The sequence below is a fragment of the Diplotaxodon limnothrissa genome, linkage group LG3, assembly GCF_057381915.1.
Source record: "Diplotaxodon limnothrissa isolate DT_005_m linkage group LG3, D_limnothrissa_male_GT1.1, whole genome shotgun sequence".
Lineage (NCBI taxonomy): Eukaryota > Metazoa > Chordata > Actinopteri > Cichliformes > Cichlidae > Diplotaxodon > Diplotaxodon limnothrissa.
In genome coordinates this window covers 13,842,948-13,866,038 of record NC_140598.1, presented here as the reverse complement: position 1 = coordinate 13,866,038, position 23,091 = coordinate 13,842,948, and the positions used below count along the sequence as shown (strand labels likewise).

The following is a 23,091-nucleotide window of genomic DNA, read 5'->3' as shown; positions in this document are numbered from 1 at the left end:
TCTCGCCACACGGCTTTCGCCATGTGTCAACTCCCCAATGAGACATGTACAAGAGTGTTGCACAGTCTCCCTAAAACAATCTCCAAGGTTTGTCCCTTGGAGCAGCTTCACTCCAAGCTGTAACCCTGTGTAAAAACATTAGTCAGTATTGAAATGTTCAGCTTGTTTAGCTCCCAGCTCCTGTATCCTAGAAGACAAAGTCTTAAAATTAAAACAACTTCACATTTGCAACCAACTATAGATCATAAGAGTAATAAAGTATTCAGCATCACAGAGACAAGTATCATTGCAGGTTTATTCTAAACTCATTAAACTCCTACTTTTCCCCATAATTTGTTCCAAATTATTTAACATCTCACCGTCATTCCACATTGTAATCAGTGACGTCCCTTAAGTTTGTTACTCACCATGAGCCCAACAGTGTGGTCAGATAATGGGCCCCGATGTAACTATTCTGTAACCACTGCACATCTGTTCAATTGTCACTCGTCTGTCTGTGCTGAATCCTTTACAAGCACTCTTAAAGAAAAACAACATTAGCCAAACACAAGGTTCATCCCGGTTGTCAGGTGTCGGCCATCCAGATTCCAGAGGAGCTGTGAAAAGTCATAAAGTTAACACTCGCTGTGGAAAAAGTAACAATGGTCTCATCACAGTATGTCTCACACTGCATTCATTTCTTCCCTGTAACATTCTCTCAAAAACACAGTGTAATTTCATCATCAACATATAGCCTGTAACTACAGTTCTCTTCATACAAAATCTCAGTAATCCTGTGGTAGAGAAACATCATTAAGTTGTGTCCTGCTGTAAACCACATGATCAAATCACATGATTAACCATCTGCTGTAAAGAGAAATGTAAATGTTAGCGCTGCGCAGGTGTGTACACACTTTCTCACAGTAATCTCTGTGAGCAACACAAGGTAGTGAATGACACACACATGGTAAATTCACAGACATAGAATTTAAACTAAAAAGGTTAAATTTTCAGAGTTCACATAGTCATGTGACCCAAGTTTCCTCCTGTGGTCTCCTTCTGCTCCTGCAACAGAGACACACACAGAGACACATCCACACCTTTGTCAGGTGGGGGTTGACTTCACACAATGGTGTTAAGTCAGTCAGTCTTGTCAGCTTTTGTCAGTCAGTCAGTTTCCCATTTATTTTAAAACTCTTACTCATTCACTCAGTGATTCCTTCTTTTGCTAATTGTGGAAATTATCGTCGCATCCGTTTCCACGCTCAGCAAAACAACGTCATTTCAAAAAGAAAAATAATTTAGACTGGATTTTCTCGCTGAATCCTTTTGGACAGGAACTTGTCTCAAATAAGTGGATTTCTCCTGAGCCCATTTTAATTTTGGAGAAGCTCACTTTGCAACAGTTTTCTCGACGGCGCTTCGATTCTGATCGTGCTCAAACAGAGATCATCAAACAAAACTTTCAGTGCACCATGAAAGTAACAAAATAAAAGAAAGAAAATAAAGGAAATCAAAGGAAAGAAAGGCCTTGTTTAAGTCATGACACGTGTTCTTCATGCCAGGGGGATAAATCGTCACAACCCAATTGGCAGGCTCAACTTAAATAACAAAAGACAAATCAAACAGCCAGTTTAATCTCAAACATTCATCCAATCAGCCATACACACAACATACAGCATAACCCTGTTGTCTTAGCACATAATAAGTTTTAGTTCTCATGTAACTAAATGTGTGCCATGGTAAAACTTCTTCACACACCAGAAACTCACAATCAGCTCACTCAGCTCACTCATTTAAGACCTCTCATCTATGATGCAACCATCTGTCCTCCTATAATATTCAGTCCACTAGTCTATGTATCACTTTCATCTTACTAGTGACTTGGACAAGATGACAAACAGAATCTCATGCTTAAGATGCTGTCTGGTCTTCATGAGTATCATTTATGTGTAAATGCATGTAGGGTTAGTATAGTTAATGCATTTTCAGTATGCTTTTGTGTTCTTCTCTCATCACACTTTCATTATTCTCATCACTGCTTAAAACAACACACATCTCTCTCTGTTTTTTTCTTTAACTGTACTTTTCTCCAAAACAGAAAATAGCATTACAGCTGTTTCAGACTTAGAAACACCAAACACTCTTCGTGCTATCATTCATCCACACAACTATTTTATTTCTTTTTGTCCACTGGGCAGGTGACCTGCAGAATCACGTCTGCCCCAGCTGGATACCTTTCACACACACCATGACGTCAGACACACTCACGGACTGGATCAGGAGAAAAACTTTCTTCATCTTCACACTCTGGGACAGAAACACCATATGTTTTTTTTGTTTGTTTGTTTGTTTTGTGTCAGGGATGGATATGTAGTTGTAACGTTTGTGTTCACTAACTTTACTTTCTGTTTCCTACCCTGCCCAGTCTGTCTTGGACTCAATGCTTCTCCCAATGTCTCTCCATACTCAGCCTCTGCTCTCTCACGCTCTTCTCTGGCTCTACTTTCTGCTAACATTCTTGCTTCTCTCCTCTTCTGAACCTGCTCCAGCCACAACTTAGCAATTGCTAACTGCAATTCCTTCCTCTGCTTCGCTTTACCTGTTTTACCAGCTACACTTACAGCTATTCTTTCTACCAGCATTTTACACTGAACTTCCACTAATGTCCCTTCAAATCCACATTTCTTACGCCAACAACCTACATACTGCGTGCTGCCTGGTAAAAATTTCTCCATAAATTTTAAATCTCTTTCTAAGGCAGACTTACACATTTTATTCTCCATTAACAATCAGCCACACTCACACAGACCACGTCTGGCCCGCACACACACACAACATAGGCCTATCGCTTGCGTCTGCACGCACAGCTAGCGCTCTCTGTTGAAAACTCTCAAACGCCCCATATGGCGGAGAATTCAACCTTCGGACACTCTCTAACGCCCCAAATGGCGGAGATTCCGGACTCCTTCACGGCGGAGACGCCGAACCTAGGTTATCTCCACGCCCCAAATGGCGGAGAACTCTCTACGCCCCAAATGGCGGAGAAGCCTGCGTCTCTCTCACGCGGCTAGCGCGCTCCCGGACTCACGTTTAACGCACAGCCCGTAGCCGCTCTCTAAGGCCTTCTGTACTCACTGTTTGTTTACGTTCATGGGAAGAGCCTCTGGATCCCGTCAATCGTCATCCATCCCGAGGGGAGGTCAGGAGCAAACTTCCCGGCCTGGTGGCAAGCCAAAAACACCAGGGCTTTACGTCAATCATCCCAGACGTTGCGGTGGCGTCCTCTCCCTCTCCTCGGTGGATGCAATGTGTTAGGCTCCGGCTCCAAAGGACCAAATAAATGTTGGGTCTGTGTTTCCACAAACCCCGCTAATTCTAGAGACTTATTCATCATGAAGAAAACAAGACAGTCGATCGATCCATTACTTGCGCAAGGGAGGCCTCGTCTGTGTCCAGCACGACAATGACCCCAATGGTGGCCTCCTCTCGCTGCCTTTTATTGACAATCTTCAAACAATAGTTTACAAAGCACCTCCCCTTGCAACCCCCCTTTGGTTACATAGACAAGGCACTGTATGTAACTGTGTGTGTGTGTGTGTGTGTGTGTGTGTGTGTGTGTGTGTGTGTGTGTGTGTGTGTGTTACCTCCTGCTGACCAAAGGGTCATAAACCCAGGAAGCTTACATCAAAAGAAACAGATCTTTCAGATAGGATGTATCTACAATAAAACCTCCCCCAACACAGAGAGGTTGGAGAGGTGGTCAGGATCAAAGGGATGGCTTTGATCCTACTGCTTGAACTAAGACTGTACAAATTTAAGAAACACAATGGCAACATTCAGCAATTAGACTTAACAGTAACACCACCACTTTACTCTGTTCTACCTGTCACATCATTTTATAAGGAAACAAATATGCTCATGTTTTTACTATGTTTGTCTTGAAGATGTAAGAAGATCACATGGTGCTTTTTATTATTGTGTTGGTTTGTTTCCTGTCTCTTGGATGGAGCCCAGCTGTGCGTGGCCCCTGGGCCTGTGGTCAGAGTGTGTGCTGGATAATCCGGCCCAGGATGAGGCCAAACTGACATGGGATGAAATGTCTGTCACATAATTGAGCTTTGTGAGAAATGTACGACTTTAATGTGAAACATTCAGAGTTTTTTCTCTTGTTGTGTTTGAAGCAAAGTTACAGAGGTTTGATTACAGACACAGCTGAGAGTTTGTAATCTGTCATCATTTTAAAAGGTTTACATTTCTTCAGTATATCCACATTTGCAGCTGGTACCTCAACCTCCACTTGTCCAACACAACTGCTGTCCACTGCCTCCATGACATTGTGATTTTGCTGTTGGTCTTCTGTCAGATCTTCATCAATCACTTCTGCACGGGGCACACCTTCAGACTCTGCAGCTGCATAACGAAAGCCTGTAAGATAAAATTAGACATAAGGTAAATGTACACCAATATTCCAATGACAGGTGTGTGATTCATCTGGAAGTTATGTGCGGATTAGTGTACAGTGATAGCAATTTAGTATGTTTTTAGAGGGGGGGGGTTGTTTACCTCCGATGGGTGCTCTTTTTCGCTTCCGTTGCGTACGCCTTGAGTGCCGGTCCGAGTCTGATACAGGTATGTCGTCATGCCCCATGTGCAGTGTTGGTGCCCAGTCTGGATTTGTTACATCCATTTCATATGCTGGTTTGCCTGCAATAATGCCAAATCATAAGCTACTCAGTCGACATGATGTGGTTCTGCAGCATCACACATTAGCATGTTTTATCTCATTATCTATGACCTCAGCACATTGAAAATCACACTAAAAGCCTTTCAAGAGTGATATGAATTAATTTAGAACTCACCGGAAAGAAAATGCCGTGAGCAAACCAACAAAAAGCTGGGGATTGCAGAGAACTCGATATCCGCTCGTCTCACCGCTGCAATCCAAGCCTGACGTCTTTGTTTAGTAATATCGGATACATGGGATCCCTCACGTTGCCTCCAGGACGGAAAACGATGAAAAGAGAGCCCGTTATCCAGCTTCTTGCCTTCACGATCGTGTGATCTAACGTTGCAACCGACAACACAACACGTACGATCCATAGCTGAAATGGTATCCTTTGGCTGGCCTACTGTCATGGCGGAAGGGGGCATGGCCCATCTCCCGTGACATCACGCTCCAAAGCCCTATAGGTGGGAAAATGTACCATGTCGACCAATCAAAAATGATATGGAAACATGACATTTGGTTGTTTAGCAAAAGGGGGAAGTTTTAGGAGTGAGCGAAAGAGAGAGAGAGTTTTGATACGTGAGAGATTTGTGACGTTTACCGTGTTTGGTCTCAAGTTAGTTTGTTGTCTTGTGTATTTAGTGTGTAGCTGTTGTTTTGTTTTGTGTGTCAGTTCTACTAGTGATCGTCACAGTTGCTGCCTTAAAGCCAACAAAGGCAGATTGCAGTGTAAACGCTGAGTGACACACCTGCTGTCAGACCTGCAGGTTTATCCCTGTGCTGTTCTCATATGTGTTAGAGTGACACAAACTATTGTTTGACACCTGATTGTTCTGTAAATAGTTTGAAATGATTATATGAAAAACGTCTGAGCCTTGGCTGCATTTTTTGGTAAATAGTACCATATAACTTTGTTGTTTGCAAAACGTGTGCGTATTTTTAAAAATGTACAATCTCTATTTGCATTTCAAGTTATGAAGATGATTCGTTAAACATGTGTGTGGTTTTTACAGTCAAAATATCACTTTCTACTTGTATTTTAAATTTTGTCTGAATTTAGATAAATTGTGCTGATACAGTTGGTCAAAATGAGAAAATAACAGATTGGCAAGATAAACTGTTTTTAAAGGTAAAATATAGAGGCCACATCAAAAGTAGTCAAGAAGGGTTAAAGGCTAAAAGCAAAGTTGTCACCAAGTACTGTTTATATTTGTGTGTATTGCTGCAGCTTTTTTGAGTATTAATTTGGTGCCTTTGTGTGAAATAATGGTATTGTGAGTGATCCATATAGTCACAAAGAATAGCCACTTGTTTCTGTGCTACCAAAGTTCCCCGGCTTTCATTCAAAATGTGTTTATCGTCAGCACCTGCACATTAAACTACTTAAACATTATAAATGTCTTCAAGCTCACACTGAGGCCTGTGGGGTACTATCAGCCACTGAGACAGTACACACATTTATATGTGTTTGTATATGAATATTTCATACTTTAAGACTGCCTGTTTATTTAAGGGAGATGAACAAAATACATTGGAATTGTACAAAATAATATCATGGATGATAAATTAAATAGATTTTAAGTAGATGCTTGTGCATTCTTAAAGTCTTATATGTTGAACTGAACTATGTGATCTGTTCAAAGCCTTAATCTTAATTTGAAGTGAAATGTGCATTTTGAGTTTATACACTATGTATATAAGGCGACCGTTTCCTTTTGCAGTATTTTTGTGTGGTGTACTTTTCTATGTCTTAACAAAAGGGGAACAAAGGTGTTTAAGTTCACCTAGGATGATGTGTTTTAATTTTCACATGGTCTTGCTTGAATTTGACCCTGACAAAGGCGTATGAACTCTGTCAGCTGTTTGGAGTTTCCATTTTCTAAACTTCTACATTCTGAACCTTCTTCAGCTCTGAACAGATGATGAAACACTGAATGATTTCAAGCTCACACTTTGTCTAATAAACTTACATCTTTCATTCTTTATACAGATTGATGGACTGTGGTTTGTCAGAGATCAGCTGTGATTATCTGGCAGCAGCACTGAAGTCCAACCCCTCCCATCTGAGACAGCTGGACCTGAGCTGGAACAACAAGCTGCAGGATTCAGGAGTGAAGCATCTGTGTGGTTTCCTGGAGAGTCCAGGATGTGGACTTGAAACTCTGAGGTCAGTCAGCATGTTTTAGTTGTGCTGAGATGAATATGATGTGAAAGTTGTGCTGACACTAAACTGCAGACATCAGGCTGATATTATACTGATCCACACTGAGGATCTTCATGGTAAAGTCTGTTTTCTTCTTCTCTGGTTTAGTCCATTGACTGCAGCAGAACAATGTTCACATTTCAAACCTTCAAAGAAGAAGAAAAATCCTCCACTGGATAATTCACTGTGAAACTCTCCAACTTTTCATTCCACCTTAAAGTCTGTCTGACACTGAAATCCAAAGCAAAATGTGCGTTTGCTTTACAGACAGCAGTCCAACACAAACATACACACATCATCCAAAACACAGTCCAACATCCAAATCTCCTCCACTGCCAGCATGAATGATGGGAAAGAGAAGGAGGAACACTCTGACATTCAGGGTTAGAATGAGTTTCATGAAGCAGACTGTGAAGATCAAAGCTGCATTAGAAAGCTTACATGAATGAATGAGTGGACAGAAGTGGACAGAGATCATCTGAAGCACTTCAAAGGCTTTAAATCAGCACATTTCTCTTTATTCTTTATCAACTCTGTTAGTTTCTCTCAGTTTTCTGTGGAATGAAGCTAACAGCAGGCTAATAAGATGCTGACCAATAGGTTTCTATTAAAGGTTGTAATTTGTATATGAAAAAGTGCTTTGGCTCAGCAGTGATCAGCTTACAGGTAGAATACAGCTGCTGGATGGGATTAGCATGTCATAGCTATCTACCAAACTGCTAACTGGGGGATTTCAGGCCATCTATGGATCATTTTTGCTAACTGTTTATTCAGCTTAGGCTCACAGGGCTGCAGCCTGTGCCCTAGCTGTCATAGGGCAAGAGGCGTGGTCCACCTGCACAGGTGAGCAGTCCATCACAGGGCCAACAGAGAGAGACAGAGAAGCACTCTCTCACATCCACACCTACAGCCAATTTAGAAGCACCAATGAACCTAAGCAGCATTTCATTGGACTGTGGGAGAACATCCAACCTCCACAGAAAGGCCAACAAGCTTCAACCTACAACCTTCTTGCTTTAAGGCACTAGTGCGAACCACTTTTCCCCATTTCAGCCCAAATCCTGCATCTTCCTGTTTCTGACTCCAGGCCAGCTCCACTAACACTTTCTCATCAGACACTGCCACCTAGTGGAGGAAGTCTTAGTTCCACTTGAAGCTTCAGATTACAGTTAGTTCCTTTACAAAGAGGTGGAGGTGGTGGGGCCACAGCACCATCATCACTGAGTGCCATAGGACACTTAACCTTTGTTTCCATATGATGGGAACTTCCTGTTGTTCCAAGGAGGACTGGAAAATGTGTGAAGATCTCCCAGTCAGTTCCTCACAGCACACTTCAATCATTTCCCTCCCACAGCATCAGGACCAGGGCTTTTTCTCTCTTTGGTCCCACTAAGAGATTTCCACACAAACACCTCATCAGTGGGACTCTCAGAGCTACCAGCCCTTTGCTACAATCACAAAGCTCTTCATTGAAATCAATGATATCAAAGCTGGAATCCAATGAGTCCAAGTCTTCTGCTGATTCAGCATCACATTCATCTTTGCTCCTTGTCCTGCATCCCCACCATGGACTTCATTCCTTTCCAAGCCAGCCTTGAGTGTCCTTTATTCAGCTCATCCTCTGCTTTACTTTTACACCTGATTTTAGCTGCTTTATCTCTCTTTCAACAAGTTTCTGTGCCTCAATCTTTTTCTTCTCTCCCTCATAACAAGACAGCTTCTTCTGCCTGAGAACATGTTGGAGTGATTTACTAATCCAGGGCTGCTTATTGGGGAAAATACTTCCTGTTTCCAAAGTAATCCCCATTTTTCCCAGAAAGAAATGTAAGTAGAAATCGATGATCTAAGTGAGAACATGAGCCTTTAAAAAGTCCCAGTGGGAGCAGTCAAAGCAGTCCCTCAGTCCCAGTATAGAGTCTTTGGTCCAGACTGGAACAACTGTGTGCCCAGTTTGAGCTCTCTTCAGTCCTGTGACCTGACAGACCCAGAGGGGCCATCACATCACATTTAGAAGCTCCCCTAATGGAGCCACAACACATGTCCAACACTTAGTCTGTCTTGTTGGACCAACTGGAAGAAATGATTCAAGGACTTAGTCACAGAACAGAGATTCAAATCTCCAAAATCCAACTGGCTGCATCAGGACATATAGTCTGAAACTCTGCACAGTTTCCTGTTTGAAGCTGCTTCCTGTTGGCTTCAGCTGTTTGGAGTTTCCATTTTCTAAACTTCTACATTCTGAACCTTCTTCAGCTCTGAACAGATGATGAAACACTGAATGATTTCAAGCTCACACTTTGTCTAATAAACTTACATCTTTCATTCTTTATACAGATTGGAGAGCTGTGGTTTGTCAAAGATCAGCTGTGATTATCTGGCAGAAGCACTGAAGTCCAACCCCTCCCATCTGAGACAGCTGCACCTGTACGGAAACAACCTGAAGGATCCAGATGTGAAACAGCTGTCTGATCTTCAGCAGAGTCCAGACTACAGACTGGAGACTCTGGGGTCAGTAGAGTGATGGAGTGAGTGGGTGGTGCTGTCAGCAGTATTGTACTAAACACAGTCAGTATGAAACAAAGATCCAGTGTTTCCTGTAAAGCTGCAGCTTCTCAGTGAAGCTGTGAGAGGAGAATGGTGACAGGCTTCAGGATTGGACACAAACACTTCCTGTTTCTGACCTTTATGGTCACCATGGTAACGGCTGACACGCTCTGATCAAACACTGTCAACAGCCAATCAGCTCTCTGAACAAAGCAGCACGCAGACCAATGACTGCATTCATTTCCAAGTTTAAAGCAGTGAAGAACACAGTCTGTAGGTGAGGAAGAATTTAGTGAGAGCAGATGTTTGGATGGAATTCCTCCAGTTAACAGCTGGAACCGTCCATCTGGATTGTTGGGCTTGTTGTTGGGGTTCCTACAGAGCTCAGAGTGGACACACCAAGGTTCTTCTAATGAATGAAAGTCCAAACTCAAACTAGGAGGGAAAAACATTTTCATCAACTTCAATAAAAATCCAAAGATTAGAAAAAGTGAAGCAACAATGAGTCCTAGTACAGTCCCAGCACTGAAGTCCCTGCTGCTCTTTATACTGGATGTGCTGCATCACTGACTGACAGCTGATGAAGAGTCTCTGGAAACACTCGTTTATCTCCTCTGCTCTTCCTTCTTCTCTCTGCAGGTGGAGGCTATGATGGTAAACAGGACGGTGTGTGTGCTGAGAGAGGAGGAGCTGTGTCCTGATGATCCAGAGAGGTTGAAGCAGCAGCAGCTTGTGTGTAGAGACGCTCTGACTGGGCCATGTTACTGGGAGGTGGAGAGGAGAGCTTCATCCAGCAGTGACTGACAGAGGAATGAGAAGAAGTGCAGATGACTGTCAGTGCTGCAGAGTGAACTGCTCTGAGAACAGCTCCACTGTCAGACACAATGTAGAGTCCAGCATCATCCCTGTGTGTCCCTCTGGATCTGACAGAGGATCATCAGTGTATCTGGACTGCTCTGCTGCTGCTCTGTCCTTCTACAGTCTCTGCACAGTCTCTGTCTGACTCTGGCTTCAGACCCTCCTGGATCAAACTCACCTGGAAAGACTTTCAAACATCACTCAATAGATTTGAATACAGAATATATTTGATATATACTGTAGATGTACTGTAGAGTTGCAGTTTGTCACTTGTAAATACAGTCTGTGAGCAGCTGTGAGCTGAAAGATCTTTCTAGAAACAGGAAATGTTTTCACTCTTCTGTTGCTTTTTCATATATTTCCACAACATTAATATTGATCCCACCTGTCTCACCTGTTTCATGCTTTTATACATAATAACAGGACACGTGTGATCTGAGCGCTGCTGTGGTTGCTGTGCTGCACGTCTTCATTTAGATAACAGAGACATCTAGTGGTTCAGAGGGAGAACTGCAGGAGGTGGAGCTGTGTTTTAGCATGGAAAACTTTTTATCTTTTAGGCGCAGATACAAATATGACAAGTATCAGTGTGAGATACAAAAGGTCACATCAGTCAGCAGAGGGAACAGTGATCACACAGCAATGTAAGAATAGAAACATAACAGTGAATCTGGACATGTATACAGATGGAAGCAAACAAACAGGATGTAACACTACATTAAAGCCACAAATGTGAAGAAAACAAACACAAAGGAAAATATATTTGATCTCAGGAATCCAAATCAGATGCTTTAGAGCAGGGGTCGGCAACCCTGGGCACGCGTGTCACAGCTGCCACGTGAAGGGTTAACTGATGGCACGACCATAGCTGGACTGGCCATCGGGCATACTGATGGTGATTTTTCGTTTTTAATGGGCTGATGATCTTTTTTTATTTTTTTGTAACGGTATAAACAATGAAAGATGGCGGATTGGCCGGATGCTGGTCGATGTGTAAAAATAAGTCAGTTGTTTGGTGGTGGCTATGGCGGAGCTTCCACAGAGGCAGCAGGTGGATGTGTGAAAGGGGAGGCAGGAGGAGCAGAGACCCGAGGCGGCCGCCGGTCCGAGTGTCAGGTGAACTGAACTTCAGGTAAGAAGTTATGACCTGCAGTCTGTCTGGGTCAGATATAAACCAAGTTTAGGTGGAGTTTATTTTCCTTGTGCTGACTTTTTACAGTCAGTTATAATAACTCCCACTCAGAGGAGACCAGAGATCACATTAACATGTGTGTCTCTGTATTAAGAAACATGACATATTGGCCCAGTTTATTTTTCTTATCATTGTTGTGAGGAGACCATAAATAGCATTTGTATTTTCTGTTGTACAGTTCATTTGCTGTTATGGATAAAAAGTCTTTCTTTGTTTCAAAATAGCTGATAAATATTCGCTGATAGCTGCAAACATCTGCGCACAAATATAATCCTATGAAGTGGTTCTATATAGTGTGTAATTTATTGCTAATGCAATCATATGGCACATTGACTTCTGAGGAAATGTTAGATGCACTCATCATCAGAAAGGTGTCCGACCTAAACCAGGGGGTTTAGAGTATCATAGAGTTTTTGTGGTTTGTTTTCTTTAAGTCATTTCACAGATTTTCTCTATAATTTCAATTCCTTGAATAAAACAACAAACTTAGGGGATGATTTTGTAATCCGACTTTATGTATGAAAGATTTGACTAAACGTAAAACAATCTTCCAACTCAGTCGTCATTCTTATCTTGTGAAATCAAACCAAACGTTCTGTTGTCTCTGAATCAGGGATTGATGAAATCTTTGGTTGCATCCATTTATGAACATGTTCTCATTCATATTAAATCGTAGTCTAAGTCCTTCTTTAGAGGGATAAATGTCATTCATTATCTTCAAATGTGTTTCTGTTGTTTTGGGGGGAAGTTTGAAGTCCATTGTTCAAAGTCTGTTAATGAAACTATATGAAGTTTATGTAGGATGTTTTTCCTATTTTGTATTTGTTTGAATTATGATGTATTCCTGACTCTTGCTGCCATGATGCCAGGTCTCTCTTGAAAACAACATTTTTAATCTCAATTAAATTTTCACCTGGAGAAATAAAGATGATAATAATAATTTTGTCTTCAGGGAATCATTTCTCTGTAAAACAGCTTCTTCTGAAACTCTTGTTACATTTCTTGTTTATTGTTTGCTGGTTGCAGAAAAATGTCATCGTCTCTGTGTGAACTTAAACTCTACATGTGGTGTCAGCTATAAACGAGCTCTAGAGTCTAATAACGATGCTTTTATTATTGTCTGGTATCCAACCTAACCCTGGGCCTCTGGCTGAATGTGAAACACCAGCAGATGTTAAAAACTGTCTGGGTTACACGTGCATCACGTCGTGTGCTTCCTAACATGGATATGATTGGAATCTGGGCTGTTCAAGCGGTGCTGGTATCGTTGTTGTTTCTGAGACTTTCCAAATCTTTACTGGATAAAAACGTAGCAACTGATGGATTTAACATTTAGCTCTCAGACTGTCCCAGAAAAGGCGGAGGTCTGGAAGTTTATGTGAAGCTCTGTCTTGCTGCTCAAGTCTTGTTCTCTCCATCTGCACCTCAGCCATTTGAAATCTTGGCCTTAACTATTGATCTGTTTGGAAATCAGACTGTTGTTGGCTGCTATCAGCCTCCACCTGCTTCCCCCAGCACATCACCGTCTCTGGTTCAACTTTTATCTGAGCTGCATTTTAATGACGTCTTTCAGATGGATGATTTTCATTGGGACTGGCTTTCTTCTGTGTCTGATGATTTTAAGGCACGCTGCTTGTTTTTAAAACTGACTCAAATTATTTAAAGCCTCACACGCCTTGATCCTAAACACCCAGATAAATCTGCTCTTATTGACCTTTTTTAACTAATTTGCTGCGTAAGTTTTCCACATCTGCAGTTTTTGCCAACGACCTGAGTGATCACTGCATAGTTGGTGCTGTGAGAAACACTAAAATCTCACGCTCCGAGCCCGCATCAGTTTGAACTGGGGTCGTATTAAACAGGCTGACAATGTCAGTTTGGGAACATTTACAGGAGAGTTGTGTCTACTTTGTGGACAGACACGCCCCTTTTTGCCAGGTCAGGGTGAAAGGTCGGGACAGGCCTGGTTTGGTTCAGTACCGGCCGATCTCCTACATGAGAGAAACCAGGCCTGGGCAGGAAGTCTGGCTCTGATGCTGATTGGCTACGTTTTCATTAGCTGTGTAATCGGATTACTGCCTCCATCATCAAGATGTAACTATTTTTTACTTTAATGACTGACAGTCCAAACGACCGTAGGAGGTTTTGGCAAACTATAAAGTGTCTCTGCCAGCTGTGACTCCTCAGAGCTTCCTCCTCACTTAAATATCGACTCCACTCCTGTGTCAGACAAAACTGAAATGTTGCTTTAACAAACACTTTGTTGCTTCTTGCTCTTTGTTCAGCACAGTATCTGATGGTAAACCTCTTGCACACAAGTCTGCTCGTAGTTCCTGCTTACTGATACCTTTTCCTTCACACCTGTCACAGTAGAAGAGGTTTGTAAGGCTTTGAATAGCCCCAACACCAGAAACTCGTCCTCACAATCGTTCTCCTTCCTTCTTGCACTTGGCTGCAAATATCATAGCTGAGCCAGTGTCTTATATTTTTAATCTTTCTCTACAACAGAAGAACACCACTATACTCTGTGTTCTCTGGTTAACTGGTCCTCATTGGTCTTACACAGGATGGTCCATTAGTATCATTTTATCTATCAATCTGTTTCTGGGTTACTGCCTCCTATTCATCAGAGTACATGTTAGGCAAACAGTTTAGTCACAGCCTGCAGTCTCAGGACATCATTACATTCACTGTTCCATCAGTTCATGCAGAGCTTGGGAAGAAGGCGTTCTCCTTTTCTGCTCCGTCTTCATGGAAAACATAACCGAAGGATTTAAGGCTCTCCGTTGATTTCACTTGCAGACTTCAAAAGACGTACACATGTTTTTGTGAAACCATCTCTGGGAACTTGTTCTCGTTTTTAATGTGACTGAGTACATTACACAAACTTTTCTCTTATTGTTGTAATTTTAATATGTGTGTCTGGAACAGGTCTCTCTTGTAAATGAGACATTGAGTCTCAATGAGCCGACCTGTATAAATAAAGCTTCAATTACAAAGTCCTTTGTATAAAAGCTCCTTCAGCTGCCAGTGGGACGTGCTGTGGCACTATCGGTTGCAGAGCCTTTATATTGTTAGTTAGAAACTACAAATATAATGGCTCACTGTATTTCAGAATCAGAGAAACTTTATTAATCCAGGAGGGAAACTGAGTTGTCATAGCAGCAAATATACAAGAAACAACAAGCACTCATATAAAGTGAGTGTAGAAACAGAGTTATGATAAATAAATATTCAGATAAATAATATCAATATATAATATAAATAATCTATAATCCAGTTTTGAGATCCCTCCCCAGACACCTTAACGCCCACTCACATCCTGGGCCATCTGACCTCAGGAAATCACATGATAGGGTGGGGCCAGGTTTCACAATGAGCTCACCCGAAACCCTGGCTGATTAGGACCCCCACCCGCTTTCACACCTTGGCTCATGTGATTACGTAGAGGATCATCAGGGGGTCCTTTGTCCCTCTTGGGGGGGAAACTCCCACTGGGTTTAAATCTGGGACTCCCCACCAACTGACCCTTAGAACTGAAGAAGCTTCTCAGATGAGAGGTGAAACGTCTTCAAGCAACTCAAAGAAGTCCAGACGCTTTTCTTTGCAAGCTCCTTAGTCTACAATGACCTGGATGACTGAGAACCGTCACAGACAACTCAGTCCCATATTTTAGGTTATTCTGAATAAATCGTTCATGCCCTCTCTTTGGAAAGAAGCTGTTGTGGTTCCTGGTCCTAAATCTAGTCGTCCAAAAGTTCTAAACGACTTCAGGCCTGCTGCCCTGCTGCCCTGTCTTTGAAAAAATCATCAGAAATGTGATTATGGAAGACACTGAACTTCAGCTTGATTCAATGCAGATTGCACATAAGCCCAATAGAGGAGTGGAGGACGTGCTTTTGATTCTACTTCACCTGATTGTCAAACATGTAGAGAGTAAAGGACTTCAGTTCATCGATTTCTCTGCTTCTTTCAATAACACAGCCCCAGATTTGAATCAAAAGACTTTTAGAACAGTTTGAAATCCGGACAAACCTGATCAAGTGCAGTCATATAAATATCTTGATGACAAATGCTATTATTTTTCTGTAAAGCAAATTGACCTAAAAGTAAAGTAACCTTGATATGTCAGGATGTAGATGTCCCACCCAACAACGTCACCCAGCCCTGAAACATCGGTACTGTTCAAGGCAGCATTGCTGTCCACACGTCCATCAGAGTGTTTCTTTGGACTTCATGGTGTTGCTGCTCCCAGTATTCTCTGAGACAACCTCTGAGGCCGTCACAGAGCAGCTGTATTTGTACTGACATTACATTACACACAGGTGCACTCTATTTAGTCATTAGCACTCATCAGGCAATGTCTATGGGGAACTGACTGCACTCAGACCAAAGGGGGCTGAATAATAATGCACATAACAATTCTCTTCACTCTGCTGACAAGAGATTCAACCCCCACTATGAGCACCTTCTAAAGAGCACCATTGAAAGTATCCTCACCAACTGCATCACTGTGTGGTATGACTCCTGCACTGGGTCCTGCAGGAAAAATATGACAACGGGTAGTGAGAGCAGTGGAGAGGATTGCAGGGTCCTCTCTTGCCTCCCTCCCCAGGAGATCTACTGTGCCTGCCTCATTCGAAAGGTCCTCTTCATTACAGGTGACTCCACTCATCTCTTCAACAGCATCTTCAGTTTGCTGCCATCAGGAAGGATACTGAAGAGACCTTTTGACCTTTACATTTTCGTTAATATCTTTAAAACAGAAGCAGCAGAAACGAGAATTTTAGCAGCACAAACCAGCACAAGCGTAGCACAGTTGATTGACACCAGTTTTGTTTGATTTAATTAATGTGGGGGGGCTGGTTGACCTCTGGGGACCTCTAGAAATTTTCTTGAATATCTTTAAAATGATAGCAGCACAAACAAAAAATTTTACAGCACAAACGTAGCATAAACGTTTGATACCACTTTTGTTGGATTTGAAGAAGGTGGGGGGTCGCGGGAAAAACCAGCAAAAGAACTCGAGCAGCCGGGCTATGTAAAAGGTGTAGGGGGGCATGTTTGCGGTCATGTCCAGCGGGTGTGTGGGCTGTTTGAGTCATCTGTTACCAGGCAAACTCCAATGCAGCAGGCTGCTGAACACACACAGGCCTCCTGCATCCTCCTCTTCAGCTCTGCTTGCCCGATATCGTGACCTAAGCAGGGTCGGGCCTGGTCAGTACTTGGATGGGAGACCGCCTGGGAAAACCAGGTGCTGTAAGCTTTTGCACTTCCACACACAAACTGCAGAGGGCACTTCTGCTCCTGCTTGTGCTTAGAGGCATGAGAAGTTAACATTTATGGGTGATAAAATCCTTTTTCTATATTTTTAACATGAGAATATCAGTTTTCCATCTTGTGTTCCAGAGTAATCGGACAAAAGACAAACGTAGAACAAGGAAAAAAGAGGCCAAGTGTCTCACCTATAAAACAAAATGACTGTTTTCTGAATAGTCTCACACAGATAAACATTTGCAGGGAATACCTTTTCCTTCAAAACAAACGTCACAGACTGTGTTTTTCTTTACTGATTGTATTTGAGTAGAAACTCAGATTAAAATGGCATCAGTGCTCATAAAATGATTTAACTGTAAAAGTAGGTGTAGTGGATCACTTTGCATAGATCTAGATAAAAGTGCTGTAAGCAAAGACTACAGTGGTCATTGAGCAGCTGTTCCTATAATGTGAATCTGGGATAAAGGCACAGATTATTTGTTTGCCTTTGTTTCCTGGTTCTTTCTTTCTTATCCAAATGGAAAAAGAGAGCATAAAAGTACTGTTTACAAGCAGCTTATCTATCTCATTGTGCCCACTATCATAAAATCTTGGTTGACTGAGCACTGAGCCATCTACCACTCGAAATTGAACCTGTGTGGGACAACAACAAAGTCCAGTATACTAAGTTTCAGTAATGTGCAGTTTTTTCTGTGGAAGATGTAAATCTAAATAGATGTCCTATTGTATGCATAATATACCACTGAACTTTATAAAACAACTTCTAAAAGCAAATTTCGATTTATTTTAGATTTTCTCAAATCCAAACAGTGCTAAAAGCATGCACACAGTCAAATATTTTTCATACGAGGTGCTGAAGGTTCTGCAATGTTCTGTCAGTGCGCCCCAGGGCAGCTGTGGCTACAATGTAGCTGCCATCACCAGTGTGTGAATGTGTGAATGATGTATCTGTGGCTTTTTGTCACACTTGGAAACCACGGTGTTGTGCAGCTATTTGCCTTGTTGCAGGGTTTTAAAAAAACTGCAGTTTTGATTTTAGTGAAAGACACCGTCTCATGACTCATTGAGTGCCGCGACTGACGAGCCAATCCGTGGCCTGCAGTCTGACGATGTCACATTTCCTGACTGCTTGGAACCCCGACTAAGTCGTCCTGTAGCCCACATCATAATGTTTCCATCTCTCTGCTTGACTGCGGGGATGCTATTTTTTGCATCACACTCCTATTTCAAAAGGTCAGTTAAAGCCACATAATTGGAATTTGGTTTCATCTCCCCACAGCACTTTCTCCAAAGTCTTCCCTGAATCATTTAGATGTTCACTGGCACTTGAGATGGGCCTATACATGTTTCTCCTTGAACAGGTAGCTACCCTATGTTAGCCTAGCTTTCTATCACTGATGCTCTGTGTGTATTGTTATGGTTCAAAATATGGGGATGGAGACAAGAGACAAGAGAAAAAAACCACAATAACAACACTGGTCCGGCCGGGTTAAGTCAAACGATGATTTTAATGATCACACGCGTGGGAGATGGACACCGTATGCAGACAGCCTCAGATCTCAAAATGGTGGAGCATTGCTCAAACTCTTATAGCCTCTGGTGCCTCCACCTTATCATAAAAGCCTAAACATTCACATGCTTTTCTCTCACACGGCGCCTAAGCTACGACCTTGGCTCCCCGTTTATCTGCTCCTGCTGAGTTGGGGCAGAAAACTCCAGCATGCTCTGTTCTCTTCTAATCAGACAAATAAGGTGATGGCTTTCTGCAGCAGTATTATGCATCATAAAACAATATCATTCATCCACAATAAATCAGCAGTCTAATGTAATGCAAATCAGTTTAACTAATGCAATAGTTATCAGCTTCTTCTAATTCAGGAGAATAATGCAAACTAAAACTACATAATAATTCACAATCTTTAGTTAGGGGTATAACATGGCATAAAATAATATTATAATCTAACAGTATGCTGCTGCCTCTCTCTCATGTTACTTAAAAAATTAACCCCACAGCTTCAATAACCGTATCTAAAAATCTCTCAGTGAAAGTTACGGTTGTAGGTTTGGAAACATTTTGGGGTAGCCAGTGTTAAATAGAGACAGGGCCACATTCTTTATCTAGTCATTGTAATGAAAGAAGCACATTAAAAACTATATGAGAGTTTGCTTTTAACAAGCATGTAATGACTCTACTTAGTTTAGGTAGTCTTAGGGAGTCAAACTGAAAGTAGCATTTTGTGGATGTTTTCCCTGCTGCCCGATCCCATCAGTCTCTTAAAGCATCATTTTTTATGCGCCCTGGTGTGACAGTGGTTTCATGGCGCTACAGGTTACCTGAGCACATCAGGTATATTACGGTTGAAAACCAGTGCCCGGCCTTCCAGTGGGTGTTCGACCCCTCGTGCACAGCTCAGGAGTCTAAACGACCCAGCAGTTATGGACATGTGTGTTTTTGGTGTGCTGTCCCTCGTTCTCCCTGCTTGCAGGTATATCTGTGTGTGTGTGTGGATGCCGGAGTTTCTGAGAGCACCCGTTTACAGGCACCTTCAGGCCTGGTGGGTGTGGCCCTGCCAGGTGGTTGGCCACACTTGAAGACCATCACACAGCTGATCAAGCCTTGTCGGAGGAGCTACTTAAGAATGCGGTGGCGCTCTCTCTGACGCTGGATCATTGCGTGACTTCACGTTAGTCTCTCGGCCAGTCAGTACGGATAGTCTGCTGCATTGTATGTGTCTTACGGCTGCCTGTTTGTTATCTCCCCAGGAGAAGCGTGGAGATGAGAGGGCAGCGAGCACGGGGTGCTCAGACACTGAGGAGCGGAGACAAGGAACACTAGCACTGGGAAGAGGACATTTCACGGGAGTCGGGAACGCACTGCGGATTTATTGTTATTTTCCATTCACTGTAAATAAACGCACTGCTTGCATTCAGAGCTCCGTGCCTGGCTCCTCCTTCCTCACATCCCCACGGTTGACGCTGGCCAACCGTGACAAATAGCTTTTCTTAGATTCATTATTAGTTCAACATTGACAAATAGTAGTTGACTAATATCAGGAGCCAAAAAGAAAACAAAAAACAAACTAAATAAATATTTCAGACGCTGAAAATAAATTATTACGGTTGTTTAAATTTGCTGTCAGCAAGTTAGGTCTAATACATGTAGTCAATCTAATGAATCAATATTACATGTAAAAAGTACAGAACTGAAAATGAAACTAAAATATAACGGTAAATGAACTGGTTCTTGTATAAAACCTTTCTACTCTCTACAACTTGCCTCATTCATGCACTCACTTTTTTCTATGCTTTTTCTCTGTAAGTGCTTTCTATCTAACATTAATACGCATTCATCCTCCCGATGGATGCATCGGAGAGCAACTTGGGGTTAGCATCTTGCCCAAGGATATTTGGCATGCAGGCTGGAGCAGGCGGGGATTGAACCAGCAACTTTCTAATTAGTAGGTTTCCTGCTCTACCTGAGCTACAGACACCCCAATTTGTGGTGCTCTGGAAACAACACGTTCTCATCCCAACAGGTAACGATGCTATGTGACAAATCATCGGTATGTGTAAATGTGTTTTTTGTTCTAATCATGAATCGCTTTGTAAAACAAGACCTGATAGGGTTAAGGTTAAAGTTATGGTTAGAGTTAATGTTAGGGATAGGGCTGGAATGGACGGCTGGAGCCTCTCCTCCAAGTGTGTGTTACTGCCGCCATCAGCATTCTGTTGTATTCTGTTGTCTGCTTTTCTCTGTAAGCGCTTCGAGCCTGTACTTTTTTGCTTTAGCTGAGTAATGAAGTTGAATCAGTACTTTAACTTTCACTGGAACAATAGTATTTTTACTTCTACTTAAGTGGAGAATGTCTGATCTTTTGCCAACTCTGGCTGTCTCTCAGTCTTGGAATACCCACTTGTTGTCCAGCGGTGTCCTGGGAATATGGGAACTAGACAGACTGGGGAAACAATGGGAGGAGACACAAAGATGGAATCACTTTTACCATCTTTTATGTATTTGCTGGTCGTCTTATTTCTTCTATTTTGCAAGCACAGTGTTGCAATCATTGTCTTTGTGGTACAATGACACAGGTAGAATGCAGGTGTTTTCATGTAACACGATGCCAGAAAGATGAGTAATGTGTTTTGAAGAGAAGATAAAACATCATGTTTGAACAAAGATAAGCAGCAGACACGTCTGTGTGTGAGTTGTTCAGGTTCAGTAAGAAGGTAATATGTCTGCAGAATTTGTAATTCTTATGAAGATATTGCTTGTACAATAAATAAAATCCCTTTAACTTCTTCTGGAGAGTGTCTTTATATATTTAGTCATTTTGGGGCGATCCTTTATTTAGTAGTAACTCTAGTCGGGGATATATATCAGAGTTTACTTTCAGATATGAGCATTGTGTTTCCTGTGGATGAATGAATGAATTATTTATTTATGTAATTTTTGAAAGACTGGCTCATGTAAAATCTCTGAAAGTATGACAAAGCTCTCCTGTTACACTTTATGGACACCTGAGCGTCACCATGAGGGCCTGTCTTTATTCACTTTATTCACTGAAATCCACTTTTATAATGAATTCACAGTAATCACTGACACCTTCAGAGCATTACATTCATTAAAGACGTCTTCTACACCTACTCTTCCAGACGACCGACACATACTTCAACCACTGCAGGTTAACCAGCCACTCATCAGTAAAGCAAAAACTAAATGTAAATGTCCTCATGTGGAAAAGACTGAAACACAACTCCCATATATCACTAATGTAACAGATCCATTTAGGGAGAGTGAGAACACTAGGCTGGATGTGTTTTAATGCAGGAACATTCATCATGTCTTCAGTTCAACAAATCATTTACATTGAATATGTGAGCTGGATGGTTACACGACACAATGTGATTGTCAACAATAACTGCAATGAACGCTGGTTTGAGGGCGGAGTCAAGGAGGCCATTTACGTGAAAAGGGAAAGACCCTCTCTGAATCAAGGAGGGGGCCTAAGGGTACATCTGTCACCATCTTACAATGCTGTGATTGCAGCCGTTCTCCAACTCTCTGTGAATGGTACTCAGGACCATTGATCAGTGGTTGTTGATCAATGGTCATGAGAATTTGCATAATCATGATTAAGGAACTGACCTCCCAGCCCATTGTTCCTTCAGTCGGCTGGTTTCTCTGACTGAAAACGCTACGTCCAGAAGAACAGAATCAACTTTTGGAGATTTACTTCCCTGATGATTGAGCACGCATCAAGACCTTTTAATCAGGCCAACAAATATCTTGTACTCAATTTTAGCAGCAGCCATTGTGACACTGATGATAAAACTTGTGTAAAAGTGCGAAGCTGTAAAAAAGTAATTATAAAAAAGCGTTTTTGTAGCTGAATGTTACTGGATAGCTGTTTCATCTGTAACACATCAAAATAACCTGCTAAGGTTTAATAGGCTATAAGGAACACACTCACTTCCTGAGCCCTGGGCAATAAGAGACGTTTTGTGTTTTATGATTTATTGATATGTTTGATCCTTTCTGACCTGCGTTAATGAAGCAGTCATTAGAGCACCATGTCCGCTAGAATAGTTCTGTAGTTTGATGCTTGAGTCGTTGCAGACTTGTTGAAACTCCCTCACCCGTCAAAGCAGCGTCTTTGTTATTCGAGTCCAGCAGATGGCAGTGTTTCACTGTCTGACGGCTGTCTGAAGCTTCAGCTGGATTATCCGTTTTCATGTTTGATTAGAGGTTTGTGTGTGTGTGTGTGTGGGTTTTTAGCCACGAGTTGTCCACGATAAAGCATATTGAATGGCCTGTCTAATATTGTTAGAATTCTCCTTTGGGTTAGTTTCATTACTCAATCGGGACATTTATTTGGAAAAAGAAAAAAAGAGGGGGAAAAAAGAAAAAAAAAGAAAAGAATTAAAAATAAATAAATCCTCATAGTTTACATTTACAAATATCAATACTGAATGTTACGTCCCTCTGCAGCTTCTAATCGTCTCAGTGTTTTCAGCTGGTGCTAATTGGCCACACCTAGTCAGGTGTGGATAAAAGCATACCTGAGGCAAGCTTCCCAGCAGTGCACTAGTCTTTGCCTTGGTGGCACCAGCCATTTTAGCCAACCTGGTTTTCCATTTTAGGATGAAACCTCTTCTCACCCACACTCTGCTATTCATCTCTGTTTTTATGTTGCGGCTTTTGAGCCGGGTCGTAACATGAGTATAATCACACTGGAAGTACCAGCATCAGGAATGTGGTTTCTTCTTTTTGGATCTATAATATTTAGTCTGGTTAGTTATTGTTACTGT

General features: G+C 42.0%; 1 protein-coding gene across 2 annotated transcripts in view; it reads left to right on the top strand.

The window, feature by feature from the left end:
• Positions 1 to 23,091, top strand: part of LOC146634600 (protein NLRC3-like) — a 720,577-nt gene that overhangs the window by 394,134 nt on the left and 303,352 nt on the right. For both annotated transcript variants that reach the window (XM_085377952.1, XM_085377961.1), the window contains one exon: positions 6,699 to 6,875. In XM_085377952.1, coding sequence (XP_085234078.1) covers positions 6,699 to 6,875 — 177 coding nt within the window. The remainder of the gene's footprint in view (positions 1 to 6,698; positions 6,876 to 23,091) is intronic.